At 44.6% G+C, this 25824-nt stretch overlaps 1 protein-coding gene across 2 annotated transcripts in view; it reads left to right on the forward strand.

The window, feature by feature from the left end:
* The window catches only part of LOC126109410 (aminopeptidase N-like), a 282593-nt gene that overhangs the window by 84349 nt on the left and 172420 nt on the right, over positions 1-25824 (forward strand). For both annotated transcript variants that reach the window (XM_049914443.1, XM_049914444.1), the window contains exon 4: positions 8173-8328. In XM_049914443.1, coding sequence (XP_049770400.1) covers positions 8173-8328 — 156 coding nt within the window. The remainder of the gene's footprint in view (positions 1-8172; positions 8329-25824) is intronic.

Here is a 25824-nt window from a genome sequence, read left to right on the forward strand (position 1 = left end):
TGGTGGTTGGTATTTCCTATTAAGTAGTAAAGTTTTGAACTGTACTTACAGGTTGCGTGGACAATTTCTTACATATTACGCCCCCGTTGCATTTTTGGTGTTGTTCTTCTTATGACTGCCAATTTGCTGTTTTTTCCCACATTCCACAGCACTATGAACTGAACGCTTGTTTCAATGCAATGTTTTTGTTTCTATTGCCGACTGTCAAATGCTTTTGCCAAAGATCGAATGTTATTGCCATCTTTCGAGTGTAATTATTGAAGTATCTGTGATCTGTTCGTGTATGCATTTGTGTGAGCGTTTGTGTGTGTGTGTGTGTGTGTGTGTGTGTATGTGTGTGTGTTTTGGTGTGATATAATTTTGTTGTGTGTGTGTGTGTGTGTGTGTGTGTTATGGTGTGTTATGTTTTTTGGTTCTGCTTATGTGTGTGTGTGGGGGAGGGGGGAAGAGTCTTTTTGTTTTATGTTATCATTTCCTTTATTAAATGTAGTAGGGAGCCTGTGCTGATAAAGGCGAAACGCGTATGGCACTAAAATTGTGTTTTATTCAGTTGCTGTCAGACGGTCCACAAGTAAAAATTATCAACATACCGTAATACTATGAATTAATTTATATGAATTTTCAAAGTCGTAGAGTCCTTTTTGAAACACCCTGTACATGTAATTAACAGTTCGAAAGGCAATATAAAACCTATACCAGATCAGCTGTCGCCTGTGTTAGCAAAAATCTACACAGATTGCCAAGCTATGGCGATCTAATGTCAAAGTTATGGTACAGTAAAACTTCGGAGCAAGAATGAAAAATGCTCCTGCCATAGCACAACAAAAGGCGAGTATGTCGTGTGCAGAGTTAGGGATGTAAGGAAAGGGAACTAGTTTTTCGATTTATCTGGCAGTTTCAAAGATACTTAAAACAAAACATCTTGACATACTCGCACTTTTTTTGCAAACTGACCATACTTCCCCAGCTCAGAGTGCTCTCTTTGCGAAAGGTCTTGGCACACCTGCATTTTGCAATTTATGGGCCAAAGTCCATGATCCTATGCCCGAAATCTAGAAGATTCGCTAGCCATGGTAAACAGTCTACTGTATAATATCATATGGCTGAAGAGCATACATGTAATAGCTGAAAAAATGATTTTCTGGGGTGATAAGATTTCTGATGTGGATTTGTTCCTGGTGGATGAGGGGGGGGGGGAGGGGGGGTGATGACACTATGTATTATGTTACTTTACTTGACACGATCCATTGTATTACATGACATGGGTTGTAATGCTAACAAGTACGAGGCTTGGAACTTGAATAGTGGCAACTATGCTCCAAAAACGAGCTGTAATACTGTGCACTGACGGTCTGCCGTGGAGGAACGTAATGCGTTAGGATAACACCATCACAGTCGTACACGAGAATCGCCATAACTGTCACCATACTGGGGCTCTGGAGCATCACCTGCGACCAGCTTTGCGAAAGAAGCGGCGATACTTTAATAATAATAATAATAATAATAATAATAATAATAGCTTTATTCAACATCGAATGGTACACTGCACATGTACAAAGAAACAGTAATGATTAAAGTTATTCGCACAATACACAAGACACATTCTTCTGAATACGTCATTAATTTACAACAAAATTGCAATAAGATGTTAACTGATTTCTATTCACATAATTTCACAAAGCATTTGATGTTCTTCATATAAGTATGCTATTCTTCTAATGTGTAGAAAGGGTGTTTTACTAAAACTTTCTTAGGCTGATATTTCAGTTTAATTGTAGGAAGAGCCATGACTGCACTAGGCAGTGCATTAGCTAATTTTATACTTGCGTACTGAGGCCTCTTTTCGTAAAGTGCTGTTCTGTGGCTGCCAATGTCAAATCTTTCTTTATTTCTAGTATATTACTGGTGGAAATCTGAATAAGTGTTTGGGAGCAGTCTTTTCACAAGCAATACGGCTTTTAGAATGTATGTGTTTATAACAGTTAACACCTCTGTTTTTGGAAACAAGTTGCAACAAGATTCCCTATATTTTGCTCCACAGATTATTCTCACACCCCTTTTTTGAAGAATGAGTAGCTTATCTAGATTAGCTTTGGTTGTTGCCCCCCAAATTTCAATACCATAGTTCACGTGAGAGGAGAAAAGAGCATGGTATGCAGTCTTTAGGACTACAGCGTCTCTACAGAACTTGTTAATAGTACTGATTACAAATATATTTTTTCACAACTTAGTTGCTAGGGAGTCAATACGTGTGTCCCATTTCAGGTTGCTTTGGATTGTTAAGCCAACTCACCCATCATTTTGCAATACAACGCGCGGGCGCATACAGCGCAAGCTGCGGCTGCTCTGTTCGGTTGATACTCCACGCACTTAAGTCCTTGTGACTTTGATTTGATTCCGAGGATGAAGGAACCGCTTTGTGGCATTCGCTTCAGAACTGTTCCGGAGATCTGACAGGCAGTAGACCGCTCCATTCGCACCATCAACAGAACAGGCTCTGCTAACGGTATACTACGCCTTCCACATCGCTCGCAACGGGTTCTAAACAGCAATGGTGACTACTTTGAAGGACAGTAACAGGTGCAAACATGTAACTCTTTTGTATCGCTTGTGAATAAATTTGTGCCACTAAGTTCCAACTCTCGTACAAAAAGCGTAATGTGTCACGATGTTCTGATTTAAATGTCTTTGAAACTGGCGAATAAGTCGAAAAGCTAGTTCCCTTGTTTTAATCCCTAACTCTGTCCAGGACATACTCGCCTTTTTTGCGCTATGATAGGAGCATATTTCGTTCTAGCCACCACCACCACGATTATTATTATTATTTCTTTGCTTTCTCAGACATTATGCCTGGTTAAAAATGGAAAGTGACGCGGACCTTGATCAAGCGTGACTTCCTTTTAACTGTACGGTATATGTTACATTGCATTTAGGAAAATTCGGGTAATTGAACATGTATCAATAATTACAGATTTCTGTAGTTGTATATATACGTTTGGATGTAGCTGTATTGCGCTGATTTACTGGTGGATATTGTGTGGTATGACTCCTGTAGTTGATAGTATAATTGGTATAATGTCAACTTTATCCTGATGCCACATGTTCTTGACTTCCTCAGCCAGTTGGATGTATTTTTCAATTTTTTTCTCCTGTTTTCTTCTGTATATTTGTTGTATTGGGCATGGATATTTCGATTAGTTATGTTAATTTCTTCTTTTTATTGATGAGTATGATGTCAGGTTTGTTATGTGGTGTTGTTTTATCTGTTATAATGGTTCTGTTCCAGTATAATTTGTATTCATCATTCTCCAGTACATTTTGTGGTGCATACTTGTATGTGGGAAAGTGTCGTTTTATTAGTTTATGTTCTATGGCAAGTTGTTGATGTATTATTTTTGCTACATTGTCATGTCTTCTGGTGTATTCTGTATTTGCTAGTATTGTACATCCGCTTGTGATGTGGTGATCTACTGTTTCTATTTGTTGTTTGCAAAGTCTGCATACATCTGTTGTGGTATTGGGATCTTTAATAATATGCTTGCTGTAATATCTGGTGTTTATTATTATTATTATTATTATTATTATTATTATTATCATTCTTGTTGTGGCAGCAGCAGGAACAGCACCAATAGTGGAGAATACTGCCAGTACTAACTTTATTAGTTGTTGATGGCCCAGCATTTTGCGGAAGGGTTGCCCTTCTGTCACGTTGAACGATTCTCCTCAACCGTCGTTGGTCCCATTCTTGAAGGATCTTTTTCCGTCCACTGCGATGTCGGAGGTTTGATGTTCTAGCCGATTCCTGATATTCACGGTGCATTCGTGAAATGGCCGTAAGGGAAAATCGCCACATCATCGCTACCTCGGAGATGCTGTGTTTTACCGCTCGTGCGCCGGCTACGAAACCGCGTTCAGACTCACTTAAATCTTGATAACCTGCCATTGTAGCAGCAATAACCGATCTTACAACTGCGCCAGACACTTGTCATCCTTATCGTTGTATATAAAACTCTCGTGCGCCAGTGTTAGTTGCCATACTCCTCCGAAACGGCTCCATCGATTGTGATGAAATTTTAGATGTGTATTTGGTAGGTCTGAGAATCGGTCGTAATATGTTTTTCATACCCCTAAGTGATAAGAGTGGTCCACCCCAAAAATGTTTTTCTTATTTTTTGGACAGAACTTTTTATTTTTATTCTTTTATGATGTGGCATTAAAAAATACACGCAAATCTAAATTTTCACCCTTCTACCACCAACCGTTATTTTTAATAGCGATTTTAGTAATTTAATAATTTTCAACCCCACTCGACAACTGATCAATTATCACTTGATCAGTTATCCCTGGTAGGTGTCTACCGGTGACAGTCTTTCACTATTCGATAGATAGGTAATTGAAGAAAACGTACCAAAAGCAACAACTCGAATATCCCTCGTCGAATCGACGTAACTAGACCGCGAAGTTTAACTAGGTTGCACAAGTCATTCGCCAAACCGACATTTAGGCCTAGCGCACACGCGTGGATTTTCATCGTACGATCAACAAAGAAGTGGAACAAAGAAGTTCCTATGCTCTCCTTTGTTTCCTCTAAAAGAATTTAATCGTACAATATTTCTACGTACGATAAAAATCGATGCGTGTGCACTTGGCCTTATTCATAATGCTGGCGAACACGTTTCGACACGAAATTGCCGCCATGTTTGTATGCTCATGGACGAGCTGTGTATCGGCTGCAATTGTTAAACCGCACCATCTACCGTAGAAACGCTACAACTAATAGTGGCCGACACTGCCGGACTTCCCCTTAAGCCTTTTCTCACTCCCTACACAGTTTTCGGCCATTATTATTGTTTGTGTCACGAGCTCCCGCCAACAACGGCTATTGTGTTACACGTATACATTGTGTTACACTTATACATTGTTCTTAAAGACTAGAGATAATTTATATGGCAAAACAACGTTTGCCGGGTCAGCTATAACATGTAAAGATTTCCAGAGGCGGATCGAGGTTCGCAGGGTATAGCTACACTCCTGGAAATGGAAAAAAGAACACATTGACACCGGTGTGTCAGACCCACCATACTTGCTCCTGACACTGCGAGAGGGCTGTACAAGCAATGATCACACGCACGTCACAGCGGACACACCAGGAACCGCGGTGTTGGCCGTCGAATGGCGCTAGCTGCGCAGCATTTGTGCACCGCCGCCGGCAGTGTCAGCCAGTTTGCCGTGGCATACGGAGCTCCATCGCTGTCTTTAACACTGGTAGCATGCCGCGACAGCGTGGACGTGAACCGTATGTGCAGTTGACGGACTTTGAGCGAGGGCGTATAGTGGCCATGCGGGAGGCCGGGTGGACGTACCGCCGAATTGCTCAACACGTGGGGCGTGAGGTCTCCACAGTACATCGATGTTGTCGCCAGTAGTCGGCGGAAGGTGCACGTGCCCGTCGACCTGGGACCGGACCGCAGCGACGCACGGATGCACGCCAAGACCGTAGGATCCTACGCAGTGCCGTAGGGGACCGCTTCGCCACTTCCCAGCAAATTAGGGACACTGTTGCTCCTGGGGTATCGGCGAGGACCATTCGCAACCGTCTCCATGAAGCTGGGCTACGGTCCCGCACACCGTTAGGCCGTCTTCCGCTCACGCCCCAACATCGTGCAGCCCGCCTCCAGTGGTGTCGCGACAGGCGTGAATGGAGGGACGAATGGAGACGTGTCGTCTTCAGCGATGAGAGTCGCTTCTGCCTTGGTGCCAATGATGGTCGTATGCGTGTTTGGCGCCGTGCAGGTGAGCGCCATAATCAGGACTGCATACGACCGAGGCACACAGGGCCAACACCCGGCATCATGGTGTGGGGAGCGATCTCCTACACTGGCCGTACACCACTGGTGATCGTCGAGGGGACACTGAATAGTGCACGGTACATCCAAACCGTCATCGAACCCATCGTTCTACCATTCCTAGACCGGCAAGGGAACTTGCTGTTCCAACAGGACAATGCACGTCCGCATGTATCCCGTGCCACCCAACGTGCTCTAGAAGGTGTAAGTCAACTACCCTGGCCAGCAAGATCTCCGGATCTGTCCCCCATTGAGCGTGTTTGGGACTGGATGAAGCGTCGTCTCACGCGGTCTGCACGTTCAGCACGAACGCCGGTCCAACTGAGGCGCCAGGTGGAAATGGCATGGCAAGCCGTTCCACAGGACTACATCCAGCATCTCTACGATCGTCTCCATGGGAGAATAGCAGCCTGCATTGCTGCGAAAGGTGGATATACACTGTACTAGTGCCGACATTGTGCATGCTCTGTTGCCTGTGTCTATGTGCCTGTGGTTCTGTCAGTGTGATCGTGTGATGTATCTGACCCCAGGAATGTGTCAATAAAGTTTCCCCTTCCTGGGACAATGAATTCACGGTGTTCTTATTTCATTTTCCAGGAGTGTAGTATTACACAGAGTGTTACAAAAAGGTACGCCCAAACTTTCAGGAAACATTCCTCACACACAAATAAACGCTTAATTTCTATGTTAGAGCTCATTTTAGTTTCGTCAGTATGTTCTGTACTTCCTCGATTCACCGCCAGTTGGCCCAAGTGAAGGAAGGTAATGTTGACTACGGTGCTTGTGTTGACATGCGACTCATTGCTCTACAGTACTAGCATCGAGCACATCAGTACGTAGCATCAATAGGTTAGTGTTCATCACGAACTTGGTTTAGCAGTCAGGGCCATGTTTACAAATGCGGAGTTGGAAGAATTCCAATTGATGTATGGACTAGCACGGGGCCATAGCCGTGGCGCGGCACGTTTGTATCGAGACAGATTTCCAGAACGAAGGTGTCCCGACAGGAAGACGTTCGAAACAATTGATCGGCGTCCAAGGGAGCACGGAACATTCCAGCCTATGACTCACGACTGGGGAAGACCCAGAACGTCGAGGACACCTGCAATGGACGAAGCAATTCTTCGTGCAGTTGACGATAACCCTAATGTCAGCGTCAGAGAAGTTGCTACTGTAAAAGGTAACGTTGACCACGTCACTGTATGGAGAGTGCTACGGGAGAACCAGTTGTTTCCGTACCGTGTACAGCGTGTGAAGGCACTATCAGCAGCTGATTGGCCTCCACGGGTACACTTCTGCGAATGGTTCATCCCACAATGTGTCAATCCTCATTTCAGTGCAAATGTTCTCTTTACGGATGAGGCTTCATTCCAACGTGATCAAATTGTAAATTTTCACAATCAATACGTATGGGCTGACGAGAATCCGCACGCAATTGTGCAATCACGTCATCGACACAGATTTTCTGTGAACGTTTGGGCAGGCATTGTTGGTGATGTCTCGATTGGGCCCCATGTTCTTCCACCTACGCTCAATGGAGCACGTTATCATGATTTCGTACGGGATACTCTACCTGTGCTGTTAGAACAAGTGCCTTTACAAGTACGACATAACATGTGGTTCATGCACGATGGAGCTCCTGCACATTTCAGTTGAAGTGTTCGTACGCTTCTCTACAACAGATTCGGTGACCGATGGATTGGTAGAGGCGGACCAATTCCGTGGCCTCCACGCTCTCCTGACCGCAACCCTCTTGACTTTCATTTATGGAGGCATTTGAAAGCTCTTATCTACGCAACCCCGGAACCAAATGTAGAGACTCTTCGTGCTCGTATTGTGGACGGCTGTAATACAATACACCATTCTCCAGTGCTGCATCAGCGCATCAGGGATTCCGTGCGACGGAGGGTGGATGCATGTATCCTCGCTAACGGAGGACATTTTGAACATTTCCTATAACGAAGTGTTTGAAGTCACGCTGGTACGTTCTGTTGCTGTGTGTTTCCATTCCATGACTAATGTGATTTGAAGAGAAGTAATAAAATGAGCTCTAACATGGAAAGTAAGCGTTTCCGGACACATGTCCACATAACATCTTTTCTTTATTTGTGTGTGGGGAATGTTTCCTGCAAGTTTGGCCGTACCTTTTTGTAACACCCTGTATAGTTGTTGCCGACCGCAGCGCTGTATTCTAACTGTTTGTATATATCTGTATTTAAATATACATGCCTACACCAATTTTTTGGCGCTTCATTATAAGTAAATAACGACAAAAATAAATAAAAGGTGCGCCCTGCGGAATAGCTAACTACGTCCTCTGTGGCAGGTACCTGGCGGCTACCAAGTTTGAACCGACGTACGCACGGAGGGCGTTCCCCTGCTTTGACGAGCCAGCACTGAAAGCCAGCTTCAAACTGAAGGTGGTAGTGCCACCGGGGTTCGAAGCCATAAGCGCTACGGACGCCACCGTCTCCGAATCCAGGTACGTAGAGGGAGTCTCTGCTAGTGAATGTTTTAGTTTGAAACAACCGAACATCACGACAAATGCGCGCCATGTGAAAAGAAAAAATGTGCACATGAAAAATTAATACATTCTAAGACATAAAAAAGCTGCTCCCCACAAAGGAATTGTCTGAACTGGACGGAAAGAGTTAGATGTGCTGTACATGTACAAAACAATCTTCTTCTTCTTCGCGGATGGATCACTTAGGACCACGCGTAATCAACATTTGTTAGCCTTCCTTTTTGGCTCAGTATTCATTCATATGCAACGAATGGGCTAGCTTTCGTTGCGTAGATCACGTATGTCGGTTAGTTTTTCTCTCTTCTTCCTCAAAACCCCATTGAAAGGGTACAGTACCGCCCGACATTGAAAATAGGTACAACATTCTTCGTTATTTTCGTCAGAACAACATATTTTTTGTAATAATAACTCAATTTCACTTAATACAACGAAGCCGGATACCAGTGTAGGAAAGAATGACAATTTATTTATTTAATTGATCACATGTGCACTCCCACAAAATAAATCCCTACAACCAGTGTGATCAGTGAAGTGAATGAATGTATGGTGGTCTGCTTACCACAGACAGTGAATGTGCAATATATGATCATCTCTGAGACGGTCCTTTGGTCACCTTTGGTGGAACCAAAGAGATGAAATTTATCTGAGCTTTGAGTGCCTGAAATGTGGCTGACCAATACGGTAACATGGTGCTCCCCCACCTCGGTGGAGGTGCGAGATGACCTGAAGAATGGTCATGTTTCAGTACTCTTGCGCTGGATCTTGTGTTGGTAAGACCTGTCTTAGGTGTGCTCCTTGAAGACAAAAGAGTGGAGAGAATGGTTGCATGTGAATGCATGTGAAATACTTAAAAGTAGTTTGGAATAATTATTTCTCTATTTCAGGAACTTTTGGGGGGAGAATTAAATGTCAGGCAGGTAATATTAATCGGATCGTAGTAATCTTCGGAAGTGACCAACGGTCACAATGAAACCACGTGTAGCAATAAGTTGAAATACTTCCGAGTGCTTAAGTTAAGCTGAATTACTGGCGTGTGTACTACAAGTTGGAAATATTTAAGAAATGGCGTGTGCAGGACTTGAAATTAGAGACGAGCACTTCCACGTGGTGAGTACTGTGTGAGTCTCAATCTGTGTATGAGACAAAGGATAAAGAGAAGTACTCGTCCAAGGTATCAGTTGAGGACTCGCGTGTGTGACGAATATGATCTTAGTATTACTTTGCGTGTTATGTTTCCGTGTGACGCTTGATTCAAACTATAATACTCTGAGTGAGAAGCGAGGTGAGTCAGCCGTCTATCCAGCAACGCCACTTGGCTTGCATTGCAGAGGAAGACGTGCATATATCCTCCAGAGTTCGTAGTAGGAAAGAAAAGTTATGAAGTGGGGCAGTGTCGTGTGAAACTGGGATGAATCCTAATTGAAGTGGGAAAGCTGAAAGTGAAGTGATTCTAACTTTGTGACTATTCTTTGAGATGTATTCTACGTTGCCAGTGTAATGTATTTCATGTAATTTAAGTATGTGTGGTTTGCATGGGAGAGCAGCAAGATAGGTTCAGAGGTAGTGGGTTATGCATGCTCCTTTTTGTACCGCTTGGTCTGGAGTAAATTTTCGTGATAATGGGTGTGAGAGTCTAAGTGTGAGATATAGCAAAAGATTCACCATCTTATCCAGAAAGTGCACTGTAGCGTTAGATAATTACGAGACCATAATATAGAGAATCACCAATGTAAAGCCATGGCCACTGGGCGGAGTTTCTCATGTGTAATTGTTGTATAAAATGTAATGGTGTGTTTAGGTTATCTTTGAATCATAATAGAATTTATCGGAATGAAAAAGATAGTGAAAAGAAAAAGATTGGTGGCCTTGTTCTTCGAATAGTGTGTAGTCATGATATCCAGAATTTATAATGTGTGTGCCATTCATATTCAGCGCGATGGCCACGTGTGGATCAAAGGCGTTGGGTAAGAAAGAAAGTGTGGTACTGCCAGTGCGTAGTGAACAGTCAGATGTGCGTATCCGTTGCGTAATATTCAAACAGGAGAATAATTTGTAACTTAATTGTGAGTACTAGAATTCATGTTACTCGATAAATAAGAATAAGTCCACTCGCTTGGCAGACCACTCATCTTGCAGGCCTGGCTGCTTGATGCCACAGTATGGGCAAGGCATGTGGGTGCCTCTCACCATGTGTTTGTGATTTTTTTTTTAAATTTCATTTCTGTCATGTAGATTTGGAGACCCTAATTCTCTCAAGTCTTTTTCCGTCTGTTTGTACCAGTTCGGTCTCGTATTCTTGTTCTTTAAAAATGTATGGATTTTGTGCGTTAACCTCCTCTTTCTAAATGCCCCATGAATTCTTCTCATGCGCATTGTGTCTGTTATTTTGGAGATATTTTTATATATTTCTGCATTGGGTTTTGGATAATGCACACCATCTTTAGTTCTTGGTCCTAGGATCTTCCTCATTATTTTGCGTTCTTTCACTTCTAATTCCCGTTTTAGTGTTCTGTGCTGAAGGTTTAGTGCCTCAGAATCGCAGAGAGCTCCGGGTTTAATTACTGTTGTGTAGTGTCGTATTTGCAGTTCCACGAGAGACTTTTTGTTGTAAACGTTTTTTGTTAACTGAAACGCCGTCTCCATTTTCTAGACTCTTGATCTGACAGATTTCTTTTCTTAACAATTTTCTGCAATCCATTCACCCCAATATTTAAATTCTTTTACTCGAGAGCTGTAGTTATTGCCAATTTTGAGATCAGTAAGTGCATCTTTGATGTCAGTCATAAAGTTTGTTTTTTTCAAATTAAATTTGTAATCCTACTTTAGCTGCCTGCTCTTGTAATAATTCTCGCTGTTTCTGTACATCGGTAATGTCTTGCGCGATCAGTGCCACGTCGTCAGCAAATGCTAAACAGTCTAATTCTATGCCCTTACGCTTTGGTCCCAGTCTGTGTGCTGGTGCACCTGTTTTTCTTCATTCTCCAACAACTTTTTCAAGAGCATTAGGGACAGTCCATCCCCCTGTCGTACTCCTGTGTCTATTTCAAATTCTGTGCTCAATTCTCCATAAATTTTACTTTGGATTTGGTCTCCGTGAGTGTTTCTTTTATGATGTTTGTTGTCTTTTGGTCTAGTCGAAGTTCTGGTAACACTTCATAAAGGGATATAGTGTCATATACTTTTTTAAAGTCGACAAACATGATGACATAACTTTTGTTTGAAGTACTATGTGGCCGTGCGGTTCTAGGCCCTTCAGTCTGGAACCGCGTGACCGCTAAGGTCGCAGGTTCGAATCCTGCCTCGGGCATGGATGTGTGTGATGTCCTTAGGTTAGTTAGGTTTAAGTAGTTCTAAGTTCTAGGGGACTGATGACCTTAGAAGTTAAGTCCCATAGTGCTCAGAGCCATTTGATCCATTTTGAGCCATTTTGAAGTACTATGCAAATATTTCATCGAGTTTATCAAGTTAAGGATTTGTTCTACGCGTGATCGACCTTTTCTGGTCCCACCTTGGTATTTGCCTAGTTTTGAATCCAGCTGAGGTTCAGCTCGGTTTAGTTGGGCTTTAGAGAGAATTTTGTATGTTATTGACAATAAAGAGATTCCACAATAGTTGTTGGGGCCTGTTTTACTTCCATTTTTGTACAGAGGATGTATGATTGCTGTCTTCCAATCTGTGGGGATTTTTTCAGTTTTCCAGATTTCATGTATAACCTCTTTGAGTTTTCAACAACATTTTCTCCCGCATTTTTCCATAATTTTGCGATGATTTGATCTTCTCCTGATGCTTTGTTATATTTTTCAGTGACTGAATTAGCTCTTTAATCTCCTGTAAACTTGGTGCCTTTGAGTCTGGGTTTCGTTGTGTATGAGGGAACAAACTAATGATAACAATTTTGAAAAAAATTGTATGATTTATTCAAGAGAGAGACCTTCACAACTTTAGCAACTCGGTAACGAGTTTGTCCACCTCTGGCTCTTACGCAAGCAGTTATATGGCCTGGTCCTGATTAGCAGAGCTGTTGCTTGCCCTGAGGGATATCGTGCCAAATTCTGTCCGATTGACGCGGCGTATCGTCAAAATAGCTCGCCCGGCTGGCCGTGCGGTCTAACGCACGGCTTTCCGATCGGGAAGGAGCGCCTGGTCCCCGGCACGAATCCGCCCAGTGGATTTGTGTCGAGGTCCGGTGAGCCGGCCAGTCTGTGGATGGCTTTTAGGCGGTTTTCCATCCGCCTCGGCGAATGCGGGCTGGTTCCCCTTTCCGCCTCAGTTACACTATGTCGGCGATTGCTGCGCAAACAAGTTCTCCACATACGCGTACACCACCATTACTCTACCACGCAAACATAGGGGTTACACTCGTCTGGTGGGAGACGTTCCCTGGGGGGTCCACCGGGGGCCGAACCGCACAATAACCCTGGGTTCAGTGTGGGGCAACGGAGGGCTGATGTGGACTGCGGTAGTCGTCGTGGGGTTGTGGACGGCGGGGACGGAGCCTCTCTGTCGTTTCTAGGTCCGCGGTTACAATAGAATACAATCGTCAAAATCCAGAACTAATTCAAGGACAATGCCCAGACGTTCTAGACTGGAGAGGAATTCGACATCCTTGCTGGCCAACAGAGGGTTTGGCAAACGCGCAGACAAGCAGCAGACACGCTCACCGTGTCCGGGCGGCCATTATCTTGCCGAAATGTAAGCCCAGGACTGCTTGATATGAAGGGCAACAAAAGGGGCACGGAATACTGTGCTGTAAGGGGGTCGTGGATGACTACCAAACGGGTCCTACTGCGAAAAGAAAGACCAGCGCAAACCATCACTACTGATTGAAACTTCCTGGCAGATTAAAACTGTGTGCCGGACCGAGACTCGAACTCGGGACCTTTGCCTTTTGCAGGCAAGTGCTCTACCGACCGAGCTATCCAAGCACGACTCACGCCCGGTACTCACAGCTTTACTTCTGCCAGTATCTCGTCTCCTACCTTCCGAACTTTACAGAAGCTCTCCTGCCAAAAAAGCAGGACTAGCACTCCTACATCTACATCTACATCCATACTCCGCAAGCCACCTGACGGTGTGTGGCGGATGGTACCTTGAGTACCTCTATCGGTTCTCCCTTCTATTCCAGTCTCGTATTGTTCGTGGAAAGAAGGATTGTCGGTATGCCTCATTGTGGGCTCTAATCTCTCTGATTTTACCCTCATGGTCTCTTCTGCAGGCGTACTTAGGAGGGAGCAATATACTGCTCGACTCCTCGGTGAAGGTATGTTCTCGAAACTTTAACAAAAGCCCGTACCGAGCTACTGAGCGTCTCTCCTGCAGAGTCTTCCACTGGAGTTTATCTGTCATCTCCGTAACTCTTTCGCGATTACTAAATAATCCTGTAACGAAGCGCGCTGCTCTCCGTTGGATCTTCTCTATCTCTTCTGTCAACCCTATCTGGAACGGATCCCACACCTGTGAGCAGTATTCAAGCAGTGGGCGAACTAGTGTATACTTCCTTTGTTTTCGGATTGCATTTCCTTAGGATTCTTCCAATGAATCTCAGTCTGGCATCTGCTTTACCGACGATCAACCTTATATGATCATTCCATTTTAAATCACTCCTAATGCGTACTCCAGGATAATTTATGGAATTAACTTCTTCCAGTTGCTGACCTGCTATTTTGTAGCTAAATGATATGGGATCTATCTTTCTATGTATTCGCAGCACATTACACTTGTCTACATTGAGATTCAATTGCCATTCTCTGTACCATGCGTCAATTCGCTGCAGATCCTCCTGCATTTCAGTACAATTTTTCATTGTTACAACCTCTCGATACACCACAGCATCATCTGCAAAAAGCCTCAGTGAACTTCCGATGTCATCCACAAGGTCATTTTTGTATATTGTGAATAGCAACGGTCCTATGACACTCCCCTGCGGCACACCTGAAATCACTCTTACTTCGGAAGACTTCTCTCCATTTAGAATGACGTGCTACGTTCTGTTATCTAGGAACTCTTCAATCCAATCACACAATTGGTCTGATAGTCCATGTGCTCTTACTTTGTTCATTAAACGACTGTGGGGAACTGTATCGAACGCCTTGCGGAAGTCAAGAAACACGGCATCTACCTGGGAACCCGTGTCTATGGCCCTCTGAGTCTCGTGGACGGAATAACGCGAGTTGGGTTTCACACGATCGTCTTTTTCGAAACCCATGCGGGTTCCTACAGAGTAGATTTCTAGTCTCCAGAAAAGTCTTTACACTCGAACGTAATACGTGTTCCAAAATTCTACAACTGATCGACGTTAGAGATATAGTTCTATAGGTCTACACATCTGTTCGATCTCCCTTCTTGAAAATGGGGATGACCTGTGCCCTTTTCCAATCCTGTGGAACGCTACGCTCTTCTAGAGACTTGGAAGAATGCATGGCTTAGCCACGGCCTGGGGGATTTTTCCAGAATGAGATTTTCACTCTGCAGCGGAGTGTGCGCTGATATGAAACTTCCTCGCAGATTAAAACTGTGTGCCAGACCGAGATTCGAACTCGAGACTTTTGCCTTTCGTGGGCAGGTGCTCTACCAACTGAGCTATCCAAGCTTTCCTTCAGGAGTGCTAGTTCTGCAAGGTTCGCATAAGAGCTTCTGTGAAGTTTGGAAGGTAGGAGACGAGGTACTGGCAGAAGTAAAGCTGTGAGGACGGAGCGTGAGTCTTGCTTGGGTAGCTCACTAAGCACTTGCCCACAGAAGGCAAAGGTCCCGAGTTCTGGTCTCGGTCCGGTACAGAGTTTTAATTGGTCAGGAAGTTTCATATCAGCGCACACTTCGCTGCAGAGTGAAAATCTCATTCTGATCACCACTGATTGTCTGAGTATATGGCGGGCGAGTCAGGTTGCTAACCAACCGCTGTCCATGGCGTCTCGAAACGTCTACGGCGAGGAATCTCGTTGATGGAAGTAAAACTTTCATCAGAAATAAAGTCCGCTTCGAAATGGCCACCAATGACGAACTAAGACGTGTCTAAAGATGCCACAAACAGTGGTGGTATACCAAGCTGACTGTCACCCCCCAAGCGAGAGTGATGGCTTCGGGTGCAATGTCTTTTTCGTTGCAGGACCTCTTTGGTTGCCATTCGCAGCTCCCTTGCAGTATAGCAGTTGTTGTTGTTGTGGTCTTCAGCCCTGAGACTGGTTTGATGCAGCTCTCCATGCTACTCTCTCCTGTGCTAGCTTCTTCATCTCCCAGTACCTACTGCAACCTACATCCTTCTGAATCTGTTTAGTGTATTCATCTCTTGGTCTCCCTCTACGAATTTTACCCTCCGCACTGCCCTCCAACACTAAATTGGTGATCCCTTGATGCCTCAGAACATGTCCTACCAACCGATCCCTTCTTCTAGTCAAGTTGTGCCACAAATTCCTCTTCTCCCCAGTCCTATAAAAGACCTCCTAATTAGTTATGTCATCTACCCATCTAATCTTCAGCATTCTTCTGTAGCACCACATTTCGAAAGCTTCTATTCTCTACTTGTCTAAACTGTTTATCGTCCCCGTTTCACTTCCATACATGGCTACACTCCATACAAATACTTTCAGAAAAGACTTCCTGACACTTAAATCTATACTCGATGCTAACAAATTTCTCTTCTTCAGAAACGCTTTCCTTGCCATTGCCAGGCTACATTTTATATCCTACTTCAACCATCATCAGTAATTTTGTTCCCCAAATACACTCCTGGAAATTGAAATAAGAACACCGTGAATTCATTGTCCCAGGAAGGGGAAACTTTATTGACACATTCCTGGGGTCAGATACATCACATGATCACACTGACAGAACCACAGGCACATAGACACAGGCAACAGAGCATGCACAATGTCGGCACTAGTACAGTGTATATCCACCTTTCGCAGCAATGCAGGCTGCTATTCTCAACTGGAGACGATCGTAGAGATGCTGGATGTAGTCCTGTGGAACGGCTTGCCATGCCATTTCCACCTGGCGCCTCAGTTGGACCAGCGTTCGTGCTGGACGTGCAGACCGCGTGAGACGACGCTTCATCCAGTCCCAAACATGCTCAATGGGGGACAGATCCGGAGATCTTGCTGGCCAGGGTAGTTGACTTACACCTTCTAGAGCACGTTGGGTGGCATGGGATACATGCGGACGTGCATTGTCCTGTAGGAACAGCAAGTTCCCTTGCCGGTCTAGGAATGGTAGAACGATGGGTTCGATGACGGTTTGGATGTACCGTGCACTATTCAGTGTCCCCTCGACGATCACCAGTGGTGTACGGCCAGTGTAGGAGATCGCTCCCCACACCATGATGCCGGGTGTTGGCCCTGTGTGCCTCGGTCGTATGCAGTCCTGATTGTGGCGCTCACCTGCACGGCGCCAAACACTCATACGACCATCATTGGCACCAAGGCAGAAGCGACTCTCATCGCTGAAGACGACACGTCTCCATTCGTCCCTCCATTCACGCCTGTCGCGACACCACTGGAGGCGGGCTGCACGATCTTGGGGCGTGAGCGGAAGACGGCCTAACGGTGTGCGGGACCGTAGCCCAGCTTCATGGAGACGGTTGCGAATGGTCCTCGCCGATACCCCAGGAGCAACAGTGTCCCTAATTTGCTGGGAAGTGGCGGTGCGGTCCCCTACGGCACTGCGTAGGATCCTACGGTCTTGGCGTGCATCCGTGCGTCGCTGCGGTCCGGTCCCAGGTCGACGGGCACGTGCACCTTCCGCCGACCACTGGCGACAACATCGATGTACTGTGGAGACCTCACGCCCCACGTGTTGAGCAATTCGGCGGTACGTCCACCCGGCCTCCCGCATGCCCACTATACGCCCTCGCTCAAAGTCCGTCAACTGCACATACGGTTCACGTCCACGCTGTCGCGGCATGCTACCAGTGTTGCGATGGAGCTACGTATGCCACGGCAAACTGGCTGACACTGACGGCGGCGGTGTACAAATGCTGCGCAGCTAGCGCCATTCGACGGCCAACACCGCGGTTCCTGGTGTGTCCGCTGTGCGGTGCGTGTGATCATTGCTTGTACAGCCCTCTCGCAGTGTCCGGAGCAAGTATGGTGGGTCTGACACACCGGTGTCAATGTGTTCTTTTTTCCATTTCCAGAAGTGTAGCAAAAGTCATTTACTACTTTAAGCGTCTCATTTTCTAGTCTAATACCCTCAGCATCACCCGATTTAATTCGAGTACATTCCATTATCCTCGTTTTGCTTTTGTCGATGTTCATCTTATATCCTCCTTTCAAGACACTGTCATTCCGTTGAGCTGCTCTTCCAAGTCCTTTGCTGACTCTGACAAAATTACAGTGCCATCGGCAAACCTCAATGTTTTTATTTCTTCTCGATGGATTTTAATTCCAACTCCAAATTTTTCTTTTGTTTCCTTTACTGCCTGCTCAATATGCAGATTGACTAACATCGGGGAGAGGCTACAACCCTGTCTCACTCCCCTCCCAACCACTGCTTCCCTTTCATGTCCCTCGACTCTTATAAGTGCCATCCGGTTTCTGTACGAATTGTAAATAACCTTTAGCTCCCTTCAGAATTTGAAAGAGAATATTCCAATCAACATTTTCAAAAGCTTTCTCTAAGTCTACAAATGCTAGAAACGTACGTTTGCCTTTCTCTAATCTATTTTCTAAGATAAGTCGTAGGGTCAGTATTGCCTCACGTCTTCCAACATTACTAGGGAATCCAAACTGATCTTCCCCGAGGTCGGTTTCTACCAGTTCTTCCATTCCTCTGTAAAGAATTCGTGTTAGTACGAGGCGTGTTTTTTTAAGTAGGTACCATTTTGAAATTTAAGAAAAGACGTGCTAAGATATATCAATAATTTTATTTTTACATGAAAGCCTGTACCTTAATCTACGCACTGACGCCATTACAGTCTAATTCTTCCTTGTTTACGTTGTGTACTGAGTGTTTAAGATGCCTCCGATAATCTTGAGTCCCGCCGGCTGTGAAGTACGGGCTGTTATAAGATTTCTTAGTGCTAAAGCCCTAAAAGCGATCGATATTCATCGTGAGATCTGTGCAGTTTACGGAGAAGACATTATGAGTGATGGAACGGTAAGAAAGTGAGTGAGAGCATTTAAAGATGGCCGCACAAATGTGCACGATGAACAACGGAGTGGGCGTCCTTCGGTCGTTAATGAAAGTTCGGTGCAGGAAGTCGACAATAAGGTGAGAGAAAACAGACGCTTTACGATTTGCTACTTGCGGGATGACTTTCCTAATGTTTCTCGTAGTGTTTTGTATGGCGTTGTGACCGAGCACTCGAATTACCGAAGATTATGCGCACGTTGGGTACCGAAAATGTTGACGGATGAGCACGAAACCAAGCTTTAGACAGTGCATTGACTTTCCTTGAGCGGTACCACAACGACGGTGATGATTTCTTAAGCCAAATTGTAACGGGCGATGAAACACGGGTGGTCTATGTCACACCAGAATCAAAGCAACAGTCCATGGAAGTTGAGCAAGGGCATCGTTTTGTTGCAAGACAATGCCCGTCCGCATGTGGCGAATCAGACCAAAGATCTCATCTCATATTTTCGATGGGAAACTCTAGATCATCCTCCGTACAGCCTCGATCTTGCGTCCAGTGACTACCATCTGTTCCTGCACTTCAAGAAACACCTGGGCGGTCAGGGTCTTCAAGATGATGACGAAGTCAAAACAGTGGTGATGCAGTGGTTAACAAGTCAGGCAGAAGACTTCTATGAGGAGGGTATTCAGAAACTGGTACAACGTTATGACAAGCGCCTCATTATTGACGGAAATTATGTAGAAAAGTAGATTAAGGTACAGGCTTTCAAGTAAAAATAAAATTATTGAGATATCTTAGCACGTCTTTTTTAAATTTCAAAACGGTACCTACTTAAAAAAAACACGCCTCGTATTTCGCAGCCGTGGCTTATTAAACTGATAGTATAGCGGTATGTCGACTATATTCTACGCCCCGTTTTATTGTCCTTCATGGCAAGCAACCCTGGGCTTACATTTCAACAAGATAATACCTGCCCGCAGAGTTCCTACTGCTCGTCTTCGTGCTTCCCAAACCCCACCTTGGCCAGCAAGCTCGCCGGATCCATCCCCAACTGAGAACGTTTGGATTAGTATGGGCTGGCCGTCCAGCTAGCTCGGGATTTTGACGGTCTAAAACGCCAATCAGACAGAATTTGCAGAATATGCCTCAGGAGGACATCCAAGAACTGTGTCAATCAATGCCAACCCAAATACCTTCTTGCGTGAGGGCCGGAGATGGACCAACGCGTTACTGACTTGCCCAATTTTGTGAAGTTCTTTTTCTTGAATATATTTAATTTTTCTGAAATTGTAGCTATTTGCTTGTCTGTACATGTACATCACATCTACCAATTTCCGTCCCATTCGGGTAATTACTTCGTCGTACGTATTTTTTTTTTTTATTTTGAGTGTATTATGCTATGCGGGAAATGGGCTTCCGTGGGATCTGACGTAACAATCGAAGACACATGACGTCTGTAGACATGTGAAGTTTAAATTAGACTACACCAAAGATTTTTCGAAATGTATTCTCTGAGTTGCGAATTCTTTTAGTAGCAGCTATACTGCGTATAGCTATACTACCCAACTGTGACATACGAAAATTTGTGTCCGGCTGGGACTCGAACCCGGATTCCCCACTTGCCTTACCACTTACGCTATTCGAGCACGCTCACCGGACCGACCCAACCTTCCATACGTCACGCTGTCTATACGCTTATGTCACAGTCTAATCTGTTCACCCCTTACTGCTAGCAAAAAATGTAAATGAGAGTGTGGCACCATTGGCCATGAGGCCGCTATTCGTGGAAGTTCGGCCGCCAAATGCAAGTTTTATTTCATTCGATGCCACATTGGGCAATTCGCGCGCCGCGGTGAGGATGAAATGATGATGAAGACAACACAACGCCCAGTCCAACCCAGCCAGGAATCGAACCTGGGACCGCTTGCATGGGAGGCAAGTACGTTACCACCCAGCGAAACAGGCGTACCAGTGCTAGCAATTTTACTTGTATTCTCGCACCAGGAGCAATGGAACTATGAGGAATCATGACTTTGTTATTATTATCGCCTTTTGCCCTTCCTTAGGCTTCTAATACATATTTTACTTGACGAGCCTGCAGCCGAGTTAGAGTAGCAGTCCGGTGCAACTTTTGATACGCCACCAATGGGTAGTGGAGCTACACTCAGTACAGATGATGCTGAAAGAATGCGCAATTCTGAGAATATATTTCGTAAAATATTTCGACGGCTCTAGGATCGTCACGTGACGAAGAATGGCAAGCTGTAACCTAAGTAAGGGGTGTGACAAGTTATGCCAACTAGTTGACTCATTGGCTTACTCGGAAGCTAGGTCACCGGAGGTGGAAGAAGCGGGGAAGAAGTACGAAACTGCACTGCCCATAAAAAGCATATGTTGACCTCAAAAAATAATAACATTACAAATCAGCAAAAGGTTTCCGCAACCTTATGTGTAGAGTGTGGTGATGTATGACAGTGAGTCCTTAACTCTGGGAGCTGAGGAGTGGAATAGAGAATTTTGTTCAAATGTGGTTTTACAAGCACATGCTGAAACTGAAATGGACTGATAAGATGACGAGTGACGACGTCCTTAAAAGAATGGGAAAGAAGAGGAATTTACGGAACGCTATTGTGGAAAGAAGAGTTTATTGGTTATCTATTCCGACATGGACTACTACAAACAATAATACAAGGATGTGTCTGTATCTATATCTATCTAATTATTCTGAAATTTAGAGTGCCACTTTCAGACTATTTCTCTATGCTTTCATTCTCAAGTAGGTTGGTTGGTTGGTAGTTGATTAATTTGGGAAGGGGACCAAACAGGTAGGTCATCGGTCCCATGATCTAGGATCGTAGAAATCAAGGGAGGAAAACATAACAGCACAATTCAGACAATGAGAAGGGAAAACATGCAAACAAGAGGGAAAAGAGACGTTATGGCAGCAGAAAAAGGAAAGAACATGACAGGGTGGGTGCAAATGGGGAGAGCAGGGGTGCCCCAGAAACACTATATGTGTGGGGGGGGGGGGGGGGCAACAGCACCGCCACCGACCTGCACCATAACATTATTACAATACAAATGGGACAACACCAGGGGAAGGAGACAAAAGAAAAGGGGAAACAAAACAGCACAATAGACCAGGCAAACTGTAGGCAAAAGGAGGTGGGAACCTGTCCAGTGTGGAGGCAAGGCCCACATAATGAACGCCAACACTGACGGATTCCAGTTCCAGAGGAAAATTCAAGGATTTATACCTGAGAAGAAAACTGAGAACACACATGATCATGCAAGGGTCATCTGTTAACACCTAAGACAAGAAAGGTGGGAGGACGTATTTAGTGTGAAGGGCCAAAAGGTGGGGGCAGTCCAGCAAAATATGGATCATTGTGAGCAGCGCCTCACAACTACAAAGGCAGGGGGCGGCTCATTGTGGAGTAAAAAAACCACAGGTCAACCTACTGTGGCCAATACGAAGATGGGAGAGGATGGCAGATTCCCTCTGAGAGAGGCAGAAGGAAGAAGGCCACAAGATGGGAGTCTCCTTGATGGTGCAAAGTTGCGAAGTTTATTAGACGCAGGTGGGGGGATTAGCCTCCCAGGAGTCAACCCACAACTGAGCAAAAAGGGATATGATGTAAACTGCAAATCCACCACTGGAGGGGTTATCTGTAATTGTGGGTAGGTTCAAATGGCTCTGAGCACTATGCGACTTAACTTCTGAGTTCATCAGTCGCCTAGAACTTAGAACTAATTAAACCTAACTAACCTAAGGACATCACACACATCCATGCCCAAGGCAGGATTCGAACCTGCGACCGGAGCGGTCACGCGGTTCCAGACTGAAGCGCCTTTAACCGCACGGCCACATCGGCCGGCGGTGGGTAGGTGGCTGCCCCCCGAGCTAGATGATCAGCAAATTCATTTCCCAGGATACGTATGTGGCCAGGAACCCAAATGGAGTCGAGAAAACGGTTCAAATGACTCTGAGGTCATCAATCCCCGAGAACTTAGAACTACTTAAATCTAACTAACCTAAGGACATCACAAACATCCATGCCCGAGGTAGGATTCGAACCAGCGACCGTAGCAGCAGCGCGGTTCCAGACTGAAGCGCCTAGACCCGCTCGGCCATTCCGGCCGGCCCAAGCGAAGTCGACCAAACAAGCATCATCACCAAGATCAGCGAGAAGGTCGTGGATGGCAGAGACTGAGGGATGACAGTAAAAAAACTAGCAATAACCTGAAGACCACTCTGAGTCTGTACATAACAAAAGTCTGTGAGGGAAGTCCGTTTAATAAAAAGGCAGATGGCCCAATAGGTGGCCATCGATTCTGCAGTAAACACCTTACATGTGGCAGGCAAGGTGGTGTTCTGTGCCAACAGAATACGTGAAGGCATATCCCACGTGATCAGCGGATCTAGACCCATTCATGTAAATAACAATGGCGTCCTGAAACTCCCATAAGAGTTTTCAGAACAAGCAATGGGACACTGGGATCAATGGAGGCTTTCGGACTCTGGAAGAGATCCGTCCCAGTCAATGGCTGAGGAACTAACCGAGGCCAGGGTGGTCGGGAGATCTTGGAAAAGAGGACCCGAAGGGGAGATGAACGTCAGGTGTAGAGGAGGAGGCAGAGCCAAACATGTAAACCTGATGAGGGGTGGTAGCGAGCGGATGACAGTCTGATGCTGCAAAAGGAATAGAATAGGAGGGCTCAGCAGTTGAAGAGCAGATTCCAATCCCAACTCCTTCATTGTTTCCTCGACAAATTATTGGAAATTTTTGGTAAGTTCCTATGGGACCAAACTGCTGAGGTCATTGGTCCCTAGGTTTACACACTACTTGATCTAACAAACTAACATGCTAAGGAAAACACACACACACACACCCATGCCCGAGGGAGGACTCGAACCTCCGACGGGTGGAACCTCGCGAACCGTGGCAAGGCACTTGAGACCGCGCCGCTACCCCGCGCCGCCCTCGACACATTAACCCATACTTTGTAATGTCACAAAACGAGCTGCCCATCTTTGGACTTTTCTGACGTCCTCTGTCATTCCTATACGGTAAGGATCCCACACCGTGGAGAAACACACCACAAGAGCATGGGTAAGCTCAGTGTAGGCAGTCTCTTTAGTAGACATGTTGCATCTTTCAAGTTCTCTTCCAAAAATACGCAGTTTTTGGTTTACCTGCCTCACAACATTTACTACATGATCGTTCCAATTTAAGCTGTGTAATTCTAACAGCTATGTACGCTCTCATATTTACATGAACTGATTTTTCGTGCAATCGAAATGGAACGGAACTGTTGTACTCCTGTGGAGGATGTAATGGTACTTGAATTACGTAACCATTATGGTACCTCACCTGAACTTCTCGATACCAGTAATATTCTACCGTATTTCTGTTAACTACTTAACATATTTCTGAGACAACATTCAGATTTGATTTCACTTTTGATACATCGATATGTTTATATTGCAATGATATTACTCTTATCTGTCTTCTTTCTTTTATCACTATGATCTTTGACGTACTTGAAACTTGTTGAGTTGTAAGAGAGTCGGACCTTGAGAAAGTGAAGTGTTGGACGTCATGTTGGAAAGGCGCATAACATACTCCGCTTATAAAATGTGAACTTTAACAGTGACTGTGACAAAGATGTTTTCAAGTATGATTTGTATTGTGATGTTTTGTGTTTACGTGATATTGCAATTAAAAGGAAGTCTAACTTAAATTCGGAGTGCTGATTGCTTTTTTTACATCACCATTGTCCAATTAAAGTGTAATCTTCAAGAATGGTTTGTGAAGCGCATCTACAAAATATAGCACAATAAAACCTAGGCCTCTTTGCGTCCGAGCTTGGAATCATAACCACCTAGATTTTCGACGATTGAGCCATGATCTTAGGACGAGACCAGCGTGGGAAACACAAAAAGATGAGTGCCTAGTTTATTCATTATTACATTAAATGACTTTATTAACAGTGCTCTAATGACACCTGCCACATAATATGACTGTTGTTGCCCGAAAATGCAGTATTTAGCAGCGTGAGCAACACCACAATCGTTATTAAATGCTGACCTTTGTTGTGGTAGAGTTGTTAGAAGGACTTCCCACTTTTTATTGTTCAGGGCCAATTTCCACTTTTCGCAGTATGGAGACATCTTGACTCAATCATTTTACATTCCGTTCTCGCCTTGTTATGACTTTACTAGGTGTTAAATAACGGCACAATCTGCTGACAATCTAAGAGGCCCAAGAAATGACTACAGTTCCAGTAGATGCGGTCAGTTGCAATGAACTATAACCTTTCTCACAGAAAATCACGCATCTAGTCACACCTTAAGGACAGAACTCTTTAGATACACAACTTGATTACAAGGTTATAAAGTTACTGCATTACTTGAATGTTCATTTACATATCGAAGTAAAAGTTGTCACAGAGTTGAACGTAACTATTCTTCTTCTAATTGTCTCAGCGTTTTTGTAATTTAATAAGTTTGATACAATATATTAGGAGACAAATGCTACTTGTCTTGCCATAGCTATATCATTGTCTAGGGTGTCTTTGTTCCTGTTCAGGTTTTCCAGTTAATAGGTCCAAGGCGTTGCAATAACACGTCGCTGGTATTTGTCACTTCTTATCACCATATCAATTTATTTTTACATTCTTGACATTTTCCACTACACCACTTGTTAAGCAAATACATTGTGCAGCATTTCTACACAAGAAAAATAATGTAATTTCTCAGATAATCGCAGGAAACAATCTCAATGGTTGTTAAAACCACTCTACCGCGCTTGGTGCCAAAAATACTTTGTACATTACAAGTCAAGTTTCTAATACGATCTAAAACAGGCTGTAGTCAATTTAGTATAAATTAGGCTACCTCTCGCCGGCCGCGGTGGCTGTGCGGTTCTAGGCGCTCCAGTCCGGAGCCGCGATGCTGCTACGGTCGCAGGTTCGAGTCCTGCTTCGGGCGTGGGTGTGTGTGATGTCCTTAGGTTAGTTAGGTTTAAGTAGTTCTAAGTTCTAGGGGACTGATGACCACAGCAGTTGAGTCCCATAGTGCTCAGAGCCATTTGGACCATTTTTTAGGCTACCTCAACTGAAATTACTTTTCAGGTGTAACCAGTGTTCGATTTGTGCTTTTACCAGTGGAGGGGGGGGGGGATGTCTTAGGGGGTTAGTATAATTACATATGTTACTAGCTTGGACAGTGGCGTTACCCATGGTTAAACAGTTATTTATAAATAGATGTTAATGCCGGAACTCACTATTCACGCGTAAGCGCTATCAGAAAAGCCATTCCTTGTTATATCTTTAAAAGTACATTATGGGTAAAGCTTATTTACAAAATCATCTACATACAG

The sequence above is a fragment of the Schistocerca cancellata genome, chromosome 12, assembly GCF_023864275.1.
Source record: "Schistocerca cancellata isolate TAMUIC-IGC-003103 chromosome 12, iqSchCanc2.1, whole genome shotgun sequence".
Classification (NCBI taxonomy): Eukaryota; Metazoa; Arthropoda; class Insecta; order Orthoptera; family Acrididae; genus Schistocerca; species Schistocerca cancellata.